Here is a 20,036-nt window from a genome sequence, read left to right on the forward strand (position 1 = left end):
TTTCGTTTCGGTATCGAATGTATGTAAGATATTCGTTTGTACAAATTCCTAAATCATATAGTTTTGATTGTTAATTAATCACAAGATTAATTATTAATGTTTCTGTGGTCCAGCTTATGTCTTGATCTCCAGTCAAGAGCTGTGTGGAAAAGGAAAGAATAATAAAAGTAACAGTAATTGAGCTGGAAGAACCTTGGCAATCTCTGCTGCAGTAATACCGAGGGTTAGACTTTCCTTTGCACCTAATTCAAGATGGAAACAGTCAACACAAAGCACAGTTAAGATCTAACTAACTTGTGGCATCTCTTGAACGTTTTTGGCTCTGTCTCGACAATCTTGCAATTAGCACAACTGTGAAGTTTTGCTACTATCTTATCCTCGTAGGTAGCCAGCTGGCCTTCTACAAAGGTGAGAAAAATTACAAAAAATTTTGATGTAACAAACATTACTGTTACCATTAGTGATATCACTGCACTCTGTAACAGTGACACTTTCAGGACTATCCTGTACGTCATCAGGTCTGCCATTCTGTTTGTCATCAGATTTGTAATCGGGATTGCCAATTGGTTTGTCATCATCAAGTTGGTCATTTAATTTGTCGTCAGGTTTGCCATTCGGTTCATCATCAGGTTTGCCGTTTGGTTTGTCATCAGTCTTGTCACAAGTACCACCAGGTGTGTCAGCGTAGTTATAATCAGGTTTGTCAACATATATGGCATTATGTTTGTCTTCATCACACTCTCCATTAGGCTGCTCATTAACTTGCTCTCCATTAGCAGTAACAACAGTTTTGTTGTCAGCCTTTTCATCAAATTTTTCATCAGATAAACTATCATCACCCTCTTCATCCTTTGTAACAATATCTTGTTGACTTTCACTAGGAAGGGCCTCCACAACATTCATACTGTCGGTGTCACTTTCTTCTTCCTCTTCTTCTTCTTCTTCTTCTTCTTCATCATCATCATCATCATCATAATCATCATCATATTCGTCATCATCATCGTCATCACGTGCTTGCTCAATTTGTGGTAACAGAGGATCATTGTTACTGGTGGCACTTTTCAGTGCATGCAAATTCTTTAGACTATGCTTTGACTTTGTTTTGTTGCCCTTCTTCTTCTTGGGCACATGAATGTCATAAGAGTGTTCTGTTGGTTTATGCAGGTCCTTGGTGATATGCAGATCAACGCCACCTTTCTCACGATTACGACTAATCCCAACAGCCACTGTCTTCATTTTAATCTGCTTAGAACTATCAGGACTTCCTTCATGTATAAGATCAAAGTATGCCTTCACGGCATATTCACTATCAACATCAATAACTTCAGCCTCTAGCCACCTCCTTAATGCGACAACTATAGACCCTGCAAACCTTACAAACACTGGGTATCCACACAAGAGCTGCAATTAGAATTACATATTATTAAATACAACTCTACTACCACATTATATAACCTTCATATAGGTACGTCTCTCATTAGGCGGTCCAAATAACTTCCTAAACACTTCCCTGTTTAGAATGTAACAATAAACATACAACAATTTGTATTTTACTATAGTTACCTTGTGGTTTTGGAGTAGAAAGGATTTTGAACTAGCAAAGAATTAGCAACATAACACATTTCCATACACATGGTTACTTACTACAAGACTGCTTGTCCAGCTGTGAAAGAGTATGTTGATTTTGTGCCACAACTACACAATCCATCACTAAGTTTTTTGCCATACTAACTTTACCAGTTACAAACTCAGTAAATATATATATAAACACTTCATCTACAGCTAAGTCCATTTCTTCTTTAGTTATAGTATCACAATGCTATATGTACACCAGGTCACGTGACCACGTCATTAATGAAATAGGAGTACCTTTTTAATCAAATCCTTAACACATCCATGTTTGCGAACATACTCTTTAAAAGTTTCAACGTACTTAGTCCAGAACTGTTTTCCCTAAGATACATTCCGCTTTACCTTTTTCGTGCAATTAGAATACACACTAACCTGGTCTTCCCACATTCTCTTAAAAGTTCCAATGTGGTTTCTAAAGAATATAAACTCATGAGGATTAATTTCCTGCTGGAAAAGTTCATAATCTTCTTTTAACAGCCAAAGCTTCCGCATCGTGGTCCCAGCATAAACAATACGCGCAGGCGCCGAGTAACCTAAGTAACTTGCTAAGTAACGGGGTTCACCTCATTATAGCAAAATGTTTCATCGATATTGCTTGGCCTGTGCAGCATATTTCATTTTCTGCATTTTTACCAATGCAATAGCGCTTCCTCTTGATGGTAAGGCACCTGTAATTAAAATATAAATTAGCTGAGTGTTTAATAAATGTGGCAGAGTACCAAGATGACAATGAAGAAGGAGATGTGCAAGAAATGGGCTCAGGAGTAGCAGGTATGCAGACTGAATAGCTAACTTATTCAATTCAATTATTTGTAGGTTGCAAAATTCCCAATACTTCCATAGTTATATCTGATGGAAGCATTGCACTAGATACAGATAACTGCCAAACATGTTCCTGCAGTACATCAAGATACATGTGTACTAATACATGTTAAAAACCATACATACAATCTGCTATTTCTTGTGACGCTGAAGTTCACATTGTATCCCATGTAAATACATTTGTCCAAGTTTCATTAAGTTGGCGTGTAATGAATAACGAAGGTGCTCGGCTATAGAAGGGTCTTGGCTACAAAACATGGGTAATGAAATATCTCAAAAATAACTGTACGTTTAGTACCTGACAAGCATGTTACAAGAGGATGCCAGTACTTTAGCTCTTTCAATATAATCCTGAAACAATAGTTATTATTATAGCTACAAAACATTACATTTTTAGCACCACCTTCATAATTAATGCCTTGCAAGCCGAAAAATCAACCGGTGCTGACTACAAAGAAAGTATTGATTGTGTTAATTTTAAAAGTAGTTCTTACCTCGCCATTATCAGATAACTCACTGTCAGAAGTCACTGAGCCTATGGAACAACAGTTAAATGTCATATATATTCTTTTATCATATAAGAGTACTATTCTAGCTACTGAATATTCAGAAAGTCTTACCACCTAAAGATTCCTCATTGGTACTGTATATAGCCTAAATATTTGATGGGAGAATTTTTTTTTGCTGATTTCGTGGTTTTGGGAGTTACCAGCAAAAAAGTTATCCTTGAAATATTTAAACCCCCATACAGTCTAACACATTTTGGGATTGTTTGAAAATCTGCAGCAATATTTTAAATAACCTCAAAAATTTGCCCCTCAAAATATTTAGGCTATACGGTAGTTGGTATAACTTGAATAAAAACTATAATGATGCTTACATTAAAATGACTAACTATCGGAATAATAGTAAATCTCTATAGACTGCCGTGTATAAACAGCAGTAAGATCACCAATAAATAAGTGTCACAGTGTCAAACTAGTTGGGAAAGGACTAAACAACTGGTATGTAAGTAAGAATGTTATGTTGTTTTTTTCACACTAACATATGATGACTCACATGGATTATTAGTGTTATGAGAGACAAATCGGTTTACTTAGTCTTTCTTGATGAAGAAAAAACTTCCACAACATAATCATTTGACAAATGATATCACTGAGGTATGTTAGTTTAACCCACACCCTTTTAAACACCAGATAAAAACATTCATGAGCAACTTGCTATGTATTAACCAAACCTGAATGCTGAGAAAATTATGTAGGCACTAGGCACAGAATGGTCTATATACATGATTTGGAGGATCTCCTAGTTTAAACCTTGTTGGTAGAATTAAAGTGAGGCGTTTGGAAAACAACAGCAGACACAAGAGTTCAGATATCAGTATAAAGATAACATGAACTCTTGATGCAACAGATTAAATACCTGATCTGAGCTGATGTTCCATAGTTGGTAGGAGTAAGTCAAACGCATTCATATGTTGTTGTGTACCAATAAAGCTATCAACAAATTCTCCTTCGTTTATTTCTCCCAGTTCAAGCATTTCATCCTTGATATCTTCCTGCTCTTCATCTTTGTCTTCTTTACTTAATATTCTTTGAAGGTTATCATCATCCAACTCCACCTCCCTGTCTTCTGCACACAAGAGGCATAATAAGCTCAATAAACAGTTCAACAAATAACAGACCACTGTGGCTGGACCACCTCCTTTCTCTGCTACCACTTCTAGTACTCCGTTGACTTCTGTAATTTCTCTTCTTGTGTACAGGAGTTAGGGCCCTACCTTTTTTCCACTTTGAAGATCTAGTATCTGATGATGTCACACATAAGACCAATAATGGTATGATATATGTACACTACAGTACCTCTGCTCTTTGGTTTGGTATAAGAGGACTTAAACTTCATCCTATCTTGTATGCTAGTACTACTTCTTGTAGACATAGTGTTTAGTGATGCAACTGGTTCTAGGTAGAATCTCTCCTTTCTGTCTCTTATAGGAGAAGAGTCTTGTGAAGACGCACTCCTGGAATGGCGGGTAGGAGACCAAGATGGAGTTCTTAAACGGTGACTACGAGATCGCGAATGGCTGCCATGATCACGGTAGGAGGACGAGTGCGGAGTAGGACTAACGCTAAGTGAGTTGCTATCTCTTGATACACGTGATGATGACCGGGAAACTTTAGAAAGGGAACGACTACCACTTCTTGATTTAGGACTAGTCCTTCTTTCTTCTGATAACCTCCTGGAAGAACTAGGATGGAGTAATTGAGTGGATGATTTACTATCTAAAGAGTCATGCGTTGGATATATTTCTGGAAAAGACAAGAGACTGGAATAAGGCTTTGATTCTTGTAATTCATCATCCAATAGTTTATATTCATCAATTTCATTCGCTGTTTTCTTCTTTTTATTCTTCTTTGACTCAGCAGTGTTGTACCAGTCAGCATACACTCTTGTTCCATGAATGATCTTGTTATTGTACCTGCCACAATAACACCAACAGGTAACCACAAACAAGTACAGTTAAACCACAGTTATCCGAACCCCTGGGACCAGGAGTGGTCCATAAGTCTGAAAAGTCCGTATCTCTGAAACTGTGTATAAATAACCATAAAAAACTTTTTTTTTTAATATCAGTATTTCAACTACCCTAATAGAACAGTCACTACTCTAATAGAGCAGTCATTTCTGTAGTTTAGTTAACCAAGAATCTGGATAAGTGGGGTCTGGATAACTGAAGTTCCACAGTATAGGGTGTGTTATGCAGCAAATGCGAGGTCATTCTACACCACTTTCAATACTAGTGAAAACCTGTTGTCCCTGATGCCATTGCCACCACCACCACCTCCAACTTTCTAAAGTCATTTTAGCATTTTCATCAACTTTCCACCACACTTACCAAAAGGAAGTTTATTTATTCAATTAAAAAAATACATTTCTACCATATTTTATTATTTTCTATAATACTGTACTGGCTTTGACAAACCACCCAGCTCTAATGACAAGGTATTTGTGACTTACGAGCGCAAGAATAGTTAGCACCTTGCAATAGTTATGACACTCAGGACAGCTGTATTCATGAATCAATGGCCTACCCAGAAATATCTATACAGTTGTCTAAACCCATGAAGGCACATTTGAGAGCTTGGTTACTGGTAGGTATGCGTACAATCAATATTATGTTCAACTAATCAAAAGAAACGGGCAAACTCAGAAATATTATGTCAACACTTTACAATATGCCCTACACACAAAAATTTGTTTGTATGTCAATAAGCCTTATCCGCAATTACGTCACAACACAAAAATGGCAAAAAGAGTGGGATACAGGGAGCAGTGGCGTAGCCAGACTTTTTACCATGTCAGGGCACTGGGTGGGCAAGCCTTTCAACCATGCAACACACATACACATGCCCATCTTCATATGGACATCAATACAGCATTCTAAAAACGTGTATGCATCACTACGTATACTTTACCCACACTATTGTATGCATGACTAATGCACTTTAACCTTACTAGAGGTGAACGCTAGCTATTGACCTTTTATTCCATATGTGATAATAACTATTTATTGTAGTAGTATTATACTACACGTATGTATGTATGTGTACGTAATGCGGGTGATGTCATGTGCGTGCGCATGCAATAGTCCTGCCTCTTTGATAATAAGAGAGTTGTTGCTAAGGCAAAGTAGAAGTGGTAGCTACTAAGCGGAGTCGTCAGTAACCCCGAGGTGTTACATTTGGGGGCTTGTCTGGGGAGAACAGCCGAGAGATAACAGAGAAGAAAAGACAGCGTTTGTGCAATAGCCTATTCTAAGTTGGAGGTAGGGCTAACAGCTGATATTTGTAACCACAAGCGGAAACTTTGTTGTACCGTGGGGAAGACGTAATAATGTGAAGAATGGCCTTGCTGAGCGAGCTAGAGGAGGTGGGACAACTGCGCTCAGAACTGGACAAATTGCATCAACTTCTTCACGAGAGCCAGGAGAGAGAGAGTATGGCTGTGGAGGAAGTTGAGACGGTGAGAACCGAAGTCGATAGCCTGAGAGAGGAGGTGAAACGACTAGAGGGGGAAGTGCTGGAATCATCAGCAGTGGAGCAGGAGTATGTCCGGGCTAAGCTCGAGTTGGAGGTTGAAAAGGCGGTGCTGCCAGAGAAACGAAGTTGGCAGGAAACTGAAGATAAACTACTAAAAGAGTTGGTCGAAGTCAGGGAACAGCTGAGTAATAGTGATGGAGTAATGGCTTTACCTGGTAGATCACTGAGAACATTCCTATCCCCTTTGTACCAAAGTATTTATCCGGCTGAGTTAATAACTCAGATGAGTATCCCACCATTGGGAAAGTTTAGTGGTGCAGTAAATGAATCTGAAGATGAACAATTCACAGACTGGATTGAATAGTTCGAACTAGTAGCATCAGCTTATCAATGGGACAACCGTACAAAACTAGCTAACTTAACTACAAGGCTAAGTGGGCAAGCTTTTTCATTTTACCGGTCATGCAGTACTCAGCAACGGGCTGATTATGATAGTCTTGTACATGAAATGAAGAAACGGTTTACACCAGTTCGTTTACAGGCGACACAGAGTAGTCTTTTTCATGACTGAAGGCAGGGGCCAAATGAAAGTGTTGTTATGTATGCTCAGGAATTGCGTACCTTGTTTTTCCGTGCCTATCCTCAAGCTCAGCAGGGAGCACCAGAAACAGAACACATGGCTCGTTTGATGTTAGCAAATCAATTTGCTGTTGGCTTGAAGCAAGCAATTAAGGTGAAAGTAGCTGGTTTAGAAGGAAGCTTTGAGAAATTGTTAGATAGTAACGTTTGAGGAAGCAAAGTTGCGAGACATAGTCCATTCTGGTTCTGGAGTGTCTTACACAAAGAAATCGGATGGTCCCGTAAAGGATTTAGACCAGCAAACAAATGATAGAGGCACTCAGTCTTGCACCAACAACCAGAAACGTTGCTACAACTGCAATGCCACTGGATACTTTTCAAAGAATTGTCCACTACGATATCACAGTGAGGACGCTTCATCTTAAGAGGGGGGAAATGTGATAATAACTATTTATTGTAGTATTATATTGCGCATATGTATGCATATGTACGTAATGCGGGTGATGTCATGTGCGTGCGTATGCAATAGTCCCGCCTCTTTGATAATAAAAGGGTTGTTACTAAGGTGAAGTAGAAGTGGTAGCTACTAAGCGGAGTCGTCAGTAACCCCAAGGTGTTACACATATACACATCTCTGCTTTAATTCTAGACTTGGAAGAAACCTTAATTAAAGCACGAGGCGCTTATGGTGTTGTATCACGTGATGACTGTGCTTTGCCAGTGCCACAGCCTAGAAATAAAAAAAAGAAAACAATTGCTGACTGAATAAGCATTCCATACCGTTTGAACTATCACTTCAGTAGTAGTAGTAGTAGTATCTACGTGGCTAGACGGGTGCTAATGCATCGAATATCTCACCTCTATTGATTCTCTGATTCGAGTTTTGACTGTACCAATAGTTACACAAGTTAATCCAATTGTTAACTATCCATCCCACTATACTGGAAGAGTTAATAATAATCCTTGTCCTTCACTCCTTGTCACAATACTGCACGTTTTTTTTTGTAATCACATGATCTCATTTTATTTATTGCCTCCTTTTATTTGTACACAATCGAGTTACTCATAGGGAAAATCCCTTGGATAATCCCATCTCTGTCCATTGACTAGTCGGAAAGAAAGACATCGGTGAAAATAACACGGTTAGTAAGTTATGCTATCTACCGGATTCTTGTACAATAATAGAGTAGCTAACTTTAATCCAGCCCATGTCTTTAATTGCTCAGGGCTCTGGGTGGCTGATGGTGGGGCAAAATAGTCTGATGCCAGGGCAATGCCCTGGCTTACCTGGGTTTGGCTACGCCACTGACAGGGAGCCATTGGAAGGGATAACGTTTTGAGATGTTCCACATGAAGAAAACATGAGAGAGACTTATTAACTATCTTCTGATGTAGGGGCACACGTTTTCACGTTTTTCAAAACTTCCTAGGTCTGGTTTTGTCTTCAAAAGCTAATAAGTCTCAGTTAATAAGTCTCACCGGAGTTTTCTCCTTCTTTCTGCATGGGAACATCTTGAAACGTCATAATTTCCAATGGTTCTCTGTACAAAGTACCCCCACTCTTGTCGTCATTTTTGCATTGTGACATAATTGCAGATAAGGTGACATCAAATTGTACTAACTTTTGTTTGACACTGTTTGCAACCATCTGATCATCAAACTTCAACACTACTGTGTATCGTACGACTTTCTGTCCGTCAGTCATTACCGTTTCATTCCAGTTGTTGATTATAGTACAACTGCCATCACGGGCAAAGAAATCCCTGGATGAAAATAAATTACAGTTCAAAACTTCGCTTCTGTACACTTTATATCCAATTTAATGTATTGTGCTTTGGGTAAGGAGGGGTACCTGACATTCTTTGCGTTGTTGAAGAAAGCTTCATTAGCAGCGCCAACTGGCACCGTGCATTTCAGTTCGACCGTATGCATAGTCGATTCTGCACTAAATAGTACAGTAATCCTTCAGAGTAGTGTTAAAAACCTGTAGAGTTGGTTGATTTAGCATCTGAATTTTGAACTCATGTAAACCACGATCATAGCCACGATGTAAACATTGTTCCAAATAATGCCCACTTTATTCTAATTAAGGTTGCACAAGTTCGCCTGCAAGATGATACGGATTGCTGCTATTCGTGGAATTATTATTCCTTTGAGGTGCTATTTAATTTTCGTGCCAGATTGGCTTAAGCAGTCACATGAAGGACTAAGTACAAATACGTATCTAGCTAGCTATGATAGCTAATGACGAAGCAGAGGATAGCTCATGTTCATCTACAGAAAACATCCCCGTCATATGGCCCAAGCCATTGCACGATAACAGCACGGAAGCTCGCAGCAATGACGAAACTTCATTAGTGCAATCATCGGATAAGTATTTCCATCAAGTCACTGTCTCCAGCGAGTACTCCAGTGATCCCTCGTGTGCACACCAGGTGCAGAATGAACGTGAAGACGGGAATCGGTTTCGTCTTTATCTTCTCTTGTTGCGATGCATTGCTTATCCGTTTAATCCGTACAGCCAGCCTACCACTACTGTGTTTCCAATGAGATTGACCAAATCCTCATACAGAGCAATTTGTGACAAGATTGCTGTTGCTTTGACAGATCCAACAACAGAGGCAGAATTTTGTAGTTGTTTGAAGTGGTACTACAAGGTGGTTCTGAACCGAAATGATGTGATCATTAGAGCTACCAATGGAGAATTCTCGCTTCGTGAATTACGCCACATCTTCAAGATTCATGCTCATAGGCATTTGTGCAAAGCAGGTAAGGATAGTATAGAAGAAAGCCTTCACTCTTGCTTGAGCCATTTTGATGAGCTGTTGGATATTGACTCACGTGAATGGTTTTCAAGCCGACGAGCTTCCACTCTTCCTAGAGTTGGTCTGATTAAGAACCCTGCTAATAACCCCATCATGAACACTGATTCATTTTACAGAATGTTCCAGGAGATACTAAAGATATCACCAATTGACCATCATGCCATTGTTACAGAGTACCAGATCAACAATAGAGAGGAACAAGAAAGTGTTCTTAAACAGGAACTGAAGGCAAGGATAGAGAAGGCATCGAAGGTATCATGTTGGCGCTTAGTGCTGGCTGTCTATGATATCATTTGTACTTACCAGCCTGATGGCTTCTCATACATTGGCATCTTTTCGGCAGAAAGGAGGGAGCAGATTTGTAGTGAGCTGGTGGCGCATATCAGAAAGCTACTGAAGAAAGTTGAACTACCACATTCTCCCTCATATCCCACCAGCCACTACTATTCCAAGAGGAAGAGAAGGTCTAAACTCCGGTAAGAGCTCAGGTATACTGTTATTTATTGTCCTTGTAAAACAACCTCAGAACCATTCTGTCTGTGGACGTCTCCAGTGAGAGTGGTGAAGATACAATACCCAAGAATAATATTTGTATGAAATTTCAACTAAAGGCATGTAAAAATATAATGGCATATATAATAACTTTGTGTGTGTTGTGTGTGTAGGTGACAGTGCATGAAGCTATAGATATTGTCGGTGTAAGTGAAGGACAGTCATTGTATTGTGAATTTCAGGTATGTACTTCATTTCTAGAGTGATTCTGTCACTATTTCTGTTGTGTTAGTTGATTGGAAACAGTCACCAGCCGCTAGTCACTGATGGAGTCACACCAGATGATGGCTGTGCGAGGTACACTTGTATGCTGTTGTGTCAGTGGTAAACAATGACATTCAATACATTGTGTATAGGTTTGACACTGAGGGGTCATTTGAGACATCTAGTCCGGTACCTGGACTGAAATTACAGCTGAAGGTGGTATCAAAAGGCATCTTTAAAAATGACAAGATACTGGGAAAAGTATGACTGTACTCAGAATTAGTGGTATATTATTTTGTCTTATTTAGGTGGTGATCAATCCATGCCCATCAGCTTATAGTTTTACAGAAATGATAGATATGGCATCTCCAGATCAAAAACAAGGCCCTCGGCTACGTATCACAATTAACATGAAGATGCCTCCACATATGAAACGATGCGGGTAACACTGCCATACTACATGGGGATTGTGCTGTAATTACTGATTGTATTTGGTAGCTTTCTGTATGCTCAGGGTTGCTTAGTCTTTCAGGAGTGGAAGAAACGATTCTTTGCACTTGTCTACTTTCAGAAGTACCTACTGTGTTCCTATGCAATCAATGGTACTAGTCCTAGGAAAGTGCTGGCACTGGATGGGTACACGGTGGACTACTTAGAAAACACCAGTACAGCAGGTACAGTATATAATGTTTGTGTGTGCATACACTGCATGCATGCATTATCATCATTGCATTTTAAAATCAGTTTTTTTTAAAAATTGTCATTGACTAGGTCGTAATAGTGGCCAGGTGGAATTTGTAATATTCAAAGAGCCTTGTAGAATACAATTTGGTGTCAGGGACTCCAACGAACGGCAAGGCTGGCTGCAGTGGTTAACAAGAGCTACAGCACAATCATACAAACCCTGTCCACCTGATTCAACTACCAGCAGTGAAGGTATTACCAGTATCTGTTATTGAAGCCCTAAATATTAACTATAGTATAAAAATATGATAGTAATAGGCATTTAATAACAGTTGAAATACATGCTGCTGCTATCCAGTTCAAATATTGTTGTGAATGTTTTATTGCTGTCTTCAGGTACTAGCTTACTGATGCTAGACCAACTAAGACAATTTTCCAGTACTTCCATATCTGATACTGTCCATCAGGAACTGTTGAACAAGTTATATCATATGATGTTGAATTATCGTATGAAAGAAACTGTCTTTAGCAGGGTATGTATGTGTGATATAAGGTATTGGATGTAGTTGGGTAATTTTTTTTCTTGTAGGGATTATTTTCACCTGACCAGAATTATGTTTTAGAAGAGTATTGTCAACGTTACGGGATTCGTTCCATCTTCCTACACTTGGTGACTCTGTCAGAGTCGGTTGCCAGGGAGTGGGCTGGCCACTCATGTGATCCGGTCATGATGCTATCTAGTTTTACTTTTTGTAAAATGGCCATTAACGGGAAAGTGTGAGTCTGCTATCCTATGTACATCTGTTATAACAGACCTATTTCAGGCAGGACCATTTGGTAGTAGTTACTACTCAAGATAGTGAAATGTTTCTTGAGTTGTGTAAGGAGATTGATGAGCTGCTTAAGCATAAAATTGAAAATTTCAGGTCTGTATACAGTTGTACTGCCATTTCACATTGGATATTACTTTTGCTATTCAGAAGTTGTTTTCCATTTGCATGCCCCAAGTCCGACTTGGAAGTTAGTCTGAAGCTATTTTGTGCAGTAAGTGTGCAATGGTGTGTACATGGTGGAAGGTACCATATGTATGTTAGGTCTCCAAGGTGCTACTTACAGAGGGGGAGGAACTGAGCACGGAATTACGTGATCACAATATCAATGAGATGGTGGAGAGCCTGTTGAAGAAAGCAGCATTGTGCAGCTATAAAGCCCTCCTGAATTTGTTGTCTGCTGATGAACGCACAAGTTAGAGTAACACCTGCTTGTCTTGCAGTATGCATGGTCAGTCCATATTTGCAGGACTACTAACCATTCCACAGTTAATTGGCTTAACAGAACTGTCTGTGGAGTACATGTGTGAGCTACATGATTTCTTTTTATCAGTAAGATTTTGCCAAATGTATAAGTTGCACTTTACATACAAATGCTGGTTTCGTACTATACAGATGCCACAGCACATAATATATTTATGTCATGTGTTATCAACATTTGTCATGTCACAACATAACTTGTGCTAGGAAGAACCTAGCTTGTAGTAATAATAGTGCTTATGTAAATTGTGGTCTGCATACTAGTATTCAGATTATGTGTAGGAACATGTTACAACATAATCTGGGCAGTGACACTCCATCATGGAATTTTGTCACAATAAATTATTGTGTTGTGACATTCTTGTTTCATACCCTTGTTTATTCGTCTGATTAAGGATTTATCTCAATTTCCGATGGCATTAAAGATTCATGTAGACTCATTTTGGTCTATGTTGGAGGTGGACATAACTACCACCTTGAAGCAACTGCTTTTAAGTGACTTGGCAAGTGGAGAAATTCTGAGAGTATTCTACAAGCTAAACCACTATTGTATTACTCAAAGTGACAGCAAGTTATATGTATTTGAGTAAACTGACATCTGATTTTTACTTACAGATCTCACTGATGGATTTCATTTTCACGAGAAGCTCCAGCAGCTATTCTTACCAGTTGTCATTCAGTATCTCGGTGTACTGGACTCTGCTATCAGCAGGGACCTACAAGCACTGTTCTTGCAGGAGAAGTGGCTACAGGAATGGTAAATTCTACCTACACTTGTGTAACTATCCAGTGATTGTGCACTATTAGTCCTTGTGTAGCTACAATTGCAGCTTGTTTGGAGGCACTCCATTCCATTCAGCAGATGATCCAGGAACTTCAGTGGCCAGACGAAGACATCAACTGTCACCTACAGCAACGCTGTTATGCCATATCTGCTGAACAACTTCGATATTGCACCAACATGTGAGTCCTGTGCTAAGGCAGAATCCCTTTAGTGTGGCGTACATTGTGTAGGACTTTGGTCCACTTGAGATCTGTGATTAGTGAAGTTCCTCAAACGTACGACATGAAGTTACCCCAGCAAGCATTTAGCATGCTGTGTTCCCTCTGCCATCTCCAACAGCAGGCTGGTAGTCTCTAATTTTTTCATGCTTACTTAGTTTCTTTTTAGGCAATGAAATTGCTAAAGCCAACTAGACGAGAAATGGTACATATTACATCACATTGATATGGTGCGAGTTAAGAGCTGACATTATTGCAGGCTAACTACCATGGTGATATTGCTTCTTTCATACTTGACGCCTGCCACACAGCTGCCACCCAGATTTCTGAAAAGGCAATACACTTTATTATAATACCATTGTAGCATCATGCGTGTGCTCCAACAGGCCTCTCAGCCTCTGAAGCTGCTATTACAACAGCTGTCACAGTGGGACACAACCAGTGGACTTTCTAAACTGAAGAAGATATTTGTAAGTGACATTTGTCAACCTTTACATGACATTTCCTTCTAGTATCTGTCCAGTGTCCCAGTAGAGGACTATGTTCAGTGTATGTCAACCATGTTAGAAGATGTGGTCCAGTATTGTTACATGAGTGAGGCTCAACAGATTCTATTGAAGGTTAGAACCTCAACAACTGGGAATACACTATTTGACTTTTTATTGTAGAAGTGGTTTGGGTTGCAATGTGCCTCAGTGCAGCTGTGGTTGAAGCAGCGTCCAGACTTTAGCCTCTGTCCTGATCAATACCAAACCATTTCGATTATCATGAAGGTAACACTTCTTCCCACTTCCACACACACACACACACACACACACGTGGTATACATGCACCACACACAGATGCACTATAGCACTACACACATACATGCACATAATTATATTACAATATTCACAGTGTATGCATAGTCGGCTGCTGGGTACTGGGATGGAAGAGGAGCAATTAGGTGACATGTCTGTATATAACTTGATCTGTGACCGAGTACGTATGGAGTGTTCATGTAGTGAACTGATGTACAAGAACTGAAATTAAACATTACATATACTGAATAAGTTTGATTTGTGCGAATTGCTATAAGTATTATGAAATGTTATTCTCATTATCCAGTACATGAGACACTACCTACATAATTCGTATTAGTGAGCCCTACTCCACTCTCAGCTTGTAAAGTCAAGTACGCATCACCAGAGTAACCTTGTAACACTTGGCTAAGATCATAATTTAATTGGACAGGCATTACAGCATCTGGAAACTGAACAAAGTCTTGTGTGCTCTGTGCTTCAGTACTGGTTGCTGAAATATTATAACGGATTACTACTATCTCTGAGAGGGCTGATATATTCCAGGATATAAGGGGAATTGAGCCTCCCTCATTGACAGCCAAACAGGTTGGCATAACGCTAAAAAACTGTGGTGGTGTGTCATCAATCACAAAGCTTACACCAGGACAGACTACTCTTGATAACCCCACATAATCCACAGCCTCTACTGCAACATAATACCTACAGACAGAGATAAATGCAGATAGATAACATGGACAATATACAAACCTTCCTGAGGTCAAATCTGTGTTGTTTTCAGTTTGCAGGCATGTACTAATAATGTTATCTGGTCCTGTCTGGTAGGAGAGAGTTATCCAATTGATGGAGTCATTTCCACACACAGTGGTACCTTGTACACACAACTACACACTACCAAACTCATGATCTACTTTTAACACTTACCCAATGATGCACGATAGGTGAGAACATTGCATACATCATTTTCAAATCCTCTCAAAAGAAAGCAAACTTCACTAGCTGCCATTACAATAGCTGTATGATGGGGATTAAATTCAGTTGTATCAAAAGATAGTTCGCCATTCAGTGGACCAGGATTGGGAGGTATGTTATTAGTGAAAACAGTAGAACCACTAAGAACTTAAAAATATATGCAATACAAAAAAAAAAAAAATCAACATTCTTACTGCGACATTCTTTAGGCATAGAGTAACCCTCCATTGGTGTATCCACCCTTAATAACAACATTACAGAACTGCCATTAACCAGTAGTAAGTCCTGTGATGGTAAGACTTTACTCCAAGATTGAAAATTCCTCAAGTCAGCCACCTTGACAAAGGCACAATGAAATCAGGAATTAGTAATTATAGGACCAACCTCATGTAATTCAAATAACGTAGTAAATGAGCTGACTAGGGAACAGGTAGGGCAGGCAACTGGTACTAAACTCCACTCTATTAGAATAGGGCTATCAGCCATAGGAAAGGTGTTGTTAGTGGTTGTGGAAAACAGCACATCCCAAGACACCTCTACACCATTGCTTCCTGAGTAGGAGGATATCGCATGTACATCACTACATACTAGTAACCACATTATTATGGTACCTTCAGTACAGTTGGGATAAAGGTATCCTGAGATAGTACAATCTGTGATTTGTGGCCGATTTTCTGGTACACAGTCTAGAATATTAAGACTACGAACTAGAGGACTCGTAGAACTATTAGAGACCGAGAAACACATATTCCTCGGTACAAGTATTTCAACATTCCCTGTGGGGCAGTTATCTTGGGCTGTTGTTGTACCGATCCATATGGAAACAAGCACTACAGCTACAATCAGAAAACTTCTTCTGTGGGACATCAAAGCAGCGATGAGTGGTAACAACATCCAAGTGTTACTACATAATGATGGCTTCATAGAGGAGCTATCTCCAGCAAGAGGACCAACCATTACCAGACCTCCATCTCTATCACTACTAAACACAATGGGTGGGTTAGCAGCATGTAGCAGAGTCCCAGTCAGGTTGACCGTCACGAGTATGCGTACCTCCAACTCATTGTTATGTTTTCTTACAAAAATGTCCCCAAAATGGTTACTGACTTTAATTGTCCGAACATCACTGTTATAATAATTCCGCCTGGTTATTTTTCTGTTACAATCGTCACTGCATACGATGCCAGAGAATACTAGCAAAAAACAACACACCACAGTACTTAGTCGAGCCCACATGATTAATTTTTGCATCTTTATGTTCTATTATTTTCACGCTGATCAAGTCATTTTGTCACGCTGTCACGTGTGCTCCTCCTTGTGTAGTAGTTTACGGGGCTCACGTTAGCACGTGTTGATTGTTGTAATCTGTTATCAATATTGTTCCTTCGCTTCACTTATGAGTTTCACTGGGTTTTGTTAAAGGAATTCGTTAAAATTCTCTCTCTTGTGAGAATAAATGACGTAAGTTGGTTACCCTTTATGTTGTGTTTGACGTTTTGTCGTTTTCCGCTAAAATAACTAATGGCCAAAAACGTTTGTGTTCAGGGAATTCTAAAATTTTTCTTGTGTCGTGTTGAGAAGTTCGATATTTCGGTGCGCTTTATTTAGAAATTATGTTCTGTTTCACTTCTAGAATATTATTTATCAGATATGAGTAGAACTACAAGTTACTCTCAACGTAGTAAGCAACTACCGCCTACAGCGAAACAGGTCAGCTGGATAATTTAGAAAGTAGTTGTTACTAGGGTGTGTTGCCAGGCTTCTGAAGAGCAGCTTCACATAGCCAGTAGGATAGGAGAAAGCCACACGATACCTGCAGATATAAAGGACAAGATTCAGCAAGTTGCTTCGATAGTCCTTGACAAAACTGAGGATGAAATTTGCATCACACTTCACGATAATAATTTTGATCCTGAAGCAACTATTAGTGCACTACTAGATAGTGATAATTTTAAGGTAAGTTTTGGTAGTGTCTGTTATATGCTGGGTAAAGGGTGTATTGGTTACAGAGTGAATGGACTACTAAAAAAAGCAAAAGTAAAAAGAAGGCAAATCAACCAACATCAGATGCTAGTGTTATATCAGGAGCTGATGCAATAGTTGCCCCTGGTGACAGTCGTACCTCTTCTAACAGAGATGGACCGAGAAGTTTTGGAGGAACATCCAGAGCTGGTCAGTATATGGGATAATTTAGTTGTCCAGAAGTTCTCACAAAATTTACATCAGTGAGGCCACTTCTGTAGTAGGAAAACCTGTTGTATAATTATTGAAATACATTGCAGTATGCCATAAAGGTTCAAATAATTTGTTATCCAGTGTTTATGTTGCTACCGACGATTTTTATTGGACTAGAAGTTCTGTGAATACTTTTCTACTCTTGTTGTTTACATAAGTTGGTTGTGTGATATTTAGCTGCCAAAACAACTCGGGAAGGATATGGTGGCGGTGTCAGTGTTGAACGAGGGAGCAGAGAGCAAAGAGGTGGGAAGGGCTATGGTCGCAATATGTCCAGAGGATTTCGTGGAACTGGAGAGAGAGGAAGATTACGGCGCAGGTGTGTATTGTAGTAAGAAGAGGAATAATTTTGTGTTTGTTGATACTGTTACTAATGGAAATAATTTGTAAAATTTTGTCTTCAAAATTTCAACAGTATCAGAGGCACGGCCTCCTTCCTTATACATGTAATAATCCCACAATAGTACTGGATAGGTGTAGCTGCCAATCGTGACTACCAGTTCATGCTAAGTAATGCACTCTACTCTAGCCTACACTTAGAATGGCAGCGTAGAATTGAAACGTGTATGTCAATCAATGGAACTAAATTTATTTACTGTGCAATTGGTGAAGGCTGAGTGTACACTGTTTATCAATAACATAGTACCCAATGTGTTCTCAGGCATATGTAAAATGTTATATCTAGGCCTTTGTCATAAGTCATGCCATTAGAATGATCATCGTTTTATTTGAAAATTGATTCGTTGTTAATTGCTTATTAATAGGCGTGGAGGTGGCAGTGGTTCAAGAGGTTTTCCATCACGAGACCAAGAGAGAGGACGTAACAGCGGTAGTGATGGAACATCAAATCGTTTGCCATCACCACAGTCTAATGGTGAGCTGCATATGAAATTGTACAAGCATCATCCTCATCTGGTGTTTGTTCCATAACATAGCAGTACCATCAACTGAGGATACTTGGGATGATGACGCTACCTTTCCTACTGGACAGAATAATAGTATGCCAATAATCTGAAGTTTTTGTAACAACACTTTGTATGTTCACTACCAGTCTAATTAAGAACTTAACTACCCTAATAAAGCACACACTTGTTTGCTTGAAGAGTTGAAGTATGATAGACCTTTCCTGTGCTGTTGTGTAATGTTCATTAATTTAGTGTTCTTGTAGATTCATTATTGCCTGGTGGTGGTGAGGCAGACTGGAGCCAGGACAATCACCCCACCTCGACAGCAGGAGGGGTCCCATCACAAATGAGTAGTGGACAGGTTAGCAAGTATTCTCTTAATTTTGTTTGATGTTTATGCACCCATGCATATAATCTCCATGCATATAATCTGACCACTAATATGGATGTTTTATGTACTGTGATGTTTCAAAGTTGAGACTGATAGAAGGATTGTAAAGAGATAGGGCAGCAATGCACATACCATATTTGACAGGTTAATAGCCACAGCTTGTACAATAGCTGCCCCTGGATAGTAGCTGCTCCACAGCCTAGAATTATTGTCATATAAGAGCCACAGCTTGTATCTGAATATACTGATGCAAGTGTTGATAAGACACGTTTGAATTAGAAACTGGGTGAAGTTGTTTTAAGCCAGGAAATAATATTTTTGAGAGAGAACTTAAAATGAATGGTACTATTGAAGGATTATTAAACAAGGTCAGTCACTCGTGAATCCGTATAAACACTGTGGGGTGCTGTCACACAAACCCATAGTAGCCACCTTTACATAGTAGCCGCAGGTTTTTCCTTGCTGAAAGTTATAGTAGCCGCAGCTATTAACCAGTCAAATACGGAAAGCAACTATTTTTCTAAAACAATAACAAAATACATATACACACATGCATGAATATATCTCTTCTTCTTTTCAATCTTCAGGTTTCATCTGTTCCATCCTTGTCAGTCTTCCCAGATGCCATAGTCCCTCCACTGGCTACAGAGGGGGAGGAGGCGTCTACATCTCCATCACTAGTCAACACCTCCTTGCCTCCTTCTCAACAGCAAACAGCTGTCTTAGACAATAGGTTAGGATGGACTGCATGCATCTTCATCACTTACAATTTATTCTCTCATAGATTACTACAACAGATGATGGAGCAGAAAGTGTCTTCATCAGCAGTATCAATGCCGTCACAATTGAGAGTCAAGTTCAGTGATGATCTTCCAACTAGTCAGTCACCATCACAGAAATTGAAATCTGGCAAAGGCAGAAGACCACTAAGATCAGAGGTATGGGGATATTTTATTACCAACATGTCTTCACTCTCTATGATAAAATGTTAGATACCATCAGCTCCTGTTCAAATGCCAAGAGCCATGGGCTCCTTAGAAGCAGAAGTGAGTTGTGCAATCCTATCAAATCTACATATGGCTT

General features: G+C 39.4%; 5 protein-coding genes and 1 long non-coding RNA gene across 10 annotated transcripts in view; 3 read left to right on the forward strand and 3 right to left on the reverse strand.

Annotated features, from left to right (window-relative positions):
- Positions 1–2,271, reverse strand: LOC136259801 (fibrinogen-binding protein-like). Its single transcript, XM_066053347.1, has 9 exons — positions 2,005–2,271; positions 1,870–1,953; positions 1,645–1,819; positions 1,564–1,594; positions 1,456–1,510; positions 456–1,401; positions 295–400; positions 193–242; positions 1–139 (listed from the first exon to the last, which is right to left on the reverse strand). Exons 1-9 carry the CDS (start codon positions 2,122–2,124, stop codon positions 87–89), a joined length of 1,620 nt encoding a protein of 539 aa, XP_065909419.1. The 5' UTR covers positions 2,125–2,271; the 3' UTR covers positions 1–86.
- Positions 2,067–2,707, forward strand: LOC136259831 (uncharacterized). Its single transcript, XR_010703370.1, has 3 exons — positions 2,067–2,291; positions 2,347–2,403; positions 2,449–2,707. It is a non-coding gene; the product is annotated as an uncharacterized lncRNA (long non-coding RNA).
- On the reverse strand, positions 2,386–9,151 carry LOC136259810 (serine/arginine-rich splicing factor 4-like). 3 transcript variants are annotated; one of them, XM_066053358.1, is made up of 10 exons: positions 8,926–9,151; positions 8,696–8,836; positions 4,317–4,933; positions 4,139–4,261; positions 3,877–4,086; positions 2,949–2,989; positions 2,858–2,902; positions 2,753–2,805; positions 2,581–2,701; positions 2,386–2,527 (listed from the first exon to the last, which is right to left on the reverse strand). In XM_066053358.1, the coding sequence occupies exons 1-9, from the start codon at positions 9,003–9,005 to the stop codon at positions 2,587–2,589; spliced, it is 1,425 nt and encodes a 474-aa protein (XP_065909430.1). In that variant the 5' UTR covers positions 9,006–9,151; the 3' UTR covers positions 2,386–2,527; positions 2,581–2,586. The 3 variants fall into 3 exon arrangements, with proteins under 3 accessions (XP_065909430.1, XP_065909432.1, XP_065909433.1); XM_066053360.1 differs by lacking the exon at positions 2,386–2,527 and having other exon boundaries at positions 2,538–2,701; positions 8,926–9,013; positions 9,058–9,139; XM_066053361.1 differs by lacking the exon at positions 2,386–2,527 and having other exon boundaries at positions 2,538–2,701; positions 3,877–4,083.
- LOC136259790 (calcium-dependent secretion activator 2-like) lies at positions 9,145–14,766 on the forward strand. 2 transcript variants are annotated; one of them, XM_066053329.1, is made up of 25 exons: positions 9,145–10,150; positions 10,205–10,374; positions 10,425–10,509; positions 10,564–10,632; positions 10,683–10,747; positions 10,807–10,915; positions 10,963–11,096; positions 11,153–11,328; positions 11,426–11,590; positions 11,735–11,871; positions 11,928–12,115; positions 12,163–12,264; positions 12,319–12,382; positions 12,433–12,583; positions 12,638–12,720; positions 13,044–13,209; positions 13,264–13,405; positions 13,456–13,611; positions 13,663–13,774; positions 13,820–13,855; positions 13,910–13,984; positions 14,037–14,120; positions 14,163–14,270; positions 14,319–14,423; positions 14,548–14,766. In XM_066053329.1, the coding sequence occupies exons 1-25, from the start codon at positions 9,308–9,310 to the stop codon at positions 14,674–14,676; spliced, it is 3,654 nt and encodes a 1,217-aa protein (XP_065909401.1). In that variant the 5' UTR covers positions 9,145–9,307; the 3' UTR covers positions 14,677–14,766. The 2 variants fall into 2 exon arrangements, with proteins under 2 accessions (XP_065909401.1, XP_065909402.1); XM_066053330.1 differs by having other exon boundaries at positions 14,559–14,766.
- Positions 14,623–16,706, reverse strand: LOC136259800 (uncharacterized). Its single transcript, XM_066053346.1, has 6 exons — positions 16,034–16,706; positions 15,807–15,973; positions 15,617–15,758; positions 15,375–15,569; positions 15,201–15,321; positions 14,623–15,152 (listed from the first exon to the last, which is right to left on the reverse strand). The coding sequence occupies exons 1-6, from the start codon at positions 16,671–16,673 to the stop codon at positions 14,750–14,752; spliced, it is 1,668 nt and encodes a 555-aa protein (XP_065909418.1). The 5' UTR covers positions 16,674–16,706; the 3' UTR covers positions 14,623–14,749.
- Positions 16,707–20,036, forward strand: part of LOC136259792 (protein lingerer-like) — a 13,985-nt gene continuing 10,655 nt past the window's right edge. Inside the window, exons 1-11 of one of the 2 annotated variants that reach the window (XM_066053333.1) lie at positions 16,707–16,883; positions 17,056–17,132; positions 17,181–17,378; positions 17,432–17,594; positions 17,835–17,976; positions 18,422–18,531; positions 18,593–18,655; positions 18,826–18,923; positions 19,541–19,686; positions 19,738–19,891; positions 19,946–19,999. In XM_066053333.1, the coding sequence (XP_065909405.1) occupies positions 17,073–17,132; positions 17,181–17,378; positions 17,432–17,594; positions 17,835–17,976; positions 18,422–18,531; positions 18,593–18,655; positions 18,826–18,923; positions 19,541–19,686; positions 19,738–19,891; positions 19,946–19,999 (1,188 nt within the window). In that variant the 5' untranslated portion in view covers positions 16,707–16,883; positions 17,056–17,072. The remainder of the gene's footprint in view (positions 16,884–17,055; positions 17,133–17,180; positions 17,379–17,431; positions 17,595–17,834; positions 17,977–18,421; positions 18,532–18,592; positions 18,656–18,825; positions 18,924–19,540; positions 19,687–19,737; positions 19,892–19,945; positions 20,000–20,036) is intronic. The other variant, XM_066053334.1, reaches the window with a different exon arrangement.

This window comes from Dysidea avara, chromosome 7, assembly GCF_963678975.1.
Source record: "Dysidea avara chromosome 7, odDysAvar1.4, whole genome shotgun sequence".
Classification (NCBI taxonomy): Eukaryota; Metazoa; Porifera; class Demospongiae; order Dictyoceratida; family Dysideidae; genus Dysidea; species Dysidea avara.

Coding starts and splice junctions, on each gene's coding strand:
- LOC136259801 (XM_066053347.1), bottom strand. CDS start 2,124: ATGCGGAAGCTTTGGCTGTTAAAAGAAGATTATGAACTTTTCCAGCAG. Junction 1,595..1,644: donor GCTGGACAAGCAGTCTTGTA/GTAAGTAACCAT, acceptor ATTCTTTGCTAG/TTCAAAATCCTTTCTACTCC. Junction 401..455: donor GTGCAGTGATATCACTAATG/GTAACAGTAATG, acceptor TCACCTTTGTAG/AAGGCCAGCTGGCTACCTAC.
- LOC136259810 (XM_066053358.1), bottom strand. CDS start 9,005: ATGCATACGGTCGAACTGAAATGCACGGTGCCAGTTGGCGCTGCTAAT. Junction 4,087..4,138: donor GAGGTGGTCCAGCCACAGTG/GTCTGTTATTTG, acceptor TCTTGTGTGCAG/AAGACAGGGAGGTGGAGTTG. Junction 2,903..2,948: donor AGTTATCTGATAATGGCGAG/GTAAGAACTACT, acceptor CTTTCTTTGTAG/TCAGCACCGGTTGATTTTTC.
- LOC136259790 (XM_066053329.1), top strand. CDS start 9,308: ATGATAGCTAATGACGAAGCAGAGGATAGCTCATGTTCATCTACAGAA. Junction 12,584..12,637: donor GTCTGCTGATGAACGCACAA/GTTAGAGTAACA, acceptor CCATATTTGCAG/GACTACTAACCATTCCACAG. Junction 13,406..13,455: donor GAGAAGTGGCTACAGGAATG/GTAAATTCTACC, acceptor GTGCACTATTAG/TCCTTGTGTAGCTACAATTG.
- LOC136259800 (XM_066053346.1), bottom strand. CDS start 16,673: ATGCAAAAATTAATCATGTGGGCTCGACTAAGTACTGTGGTGTGTTGT. Junction 15,974..16,033: donor TTATCCCAACTGTACTGAAG/GTACCATAATAA, acceptor CCTCCTACTCAG/GAAGCAATGGTGTAGAGGTG. Junction 15,570..15,616: donor TATGCCTAAAGAATGTCGCA/GTAAGAATGTTG, acceptor TATATTTTTAAG/TTCTTAGTGGTTCTACTGTT.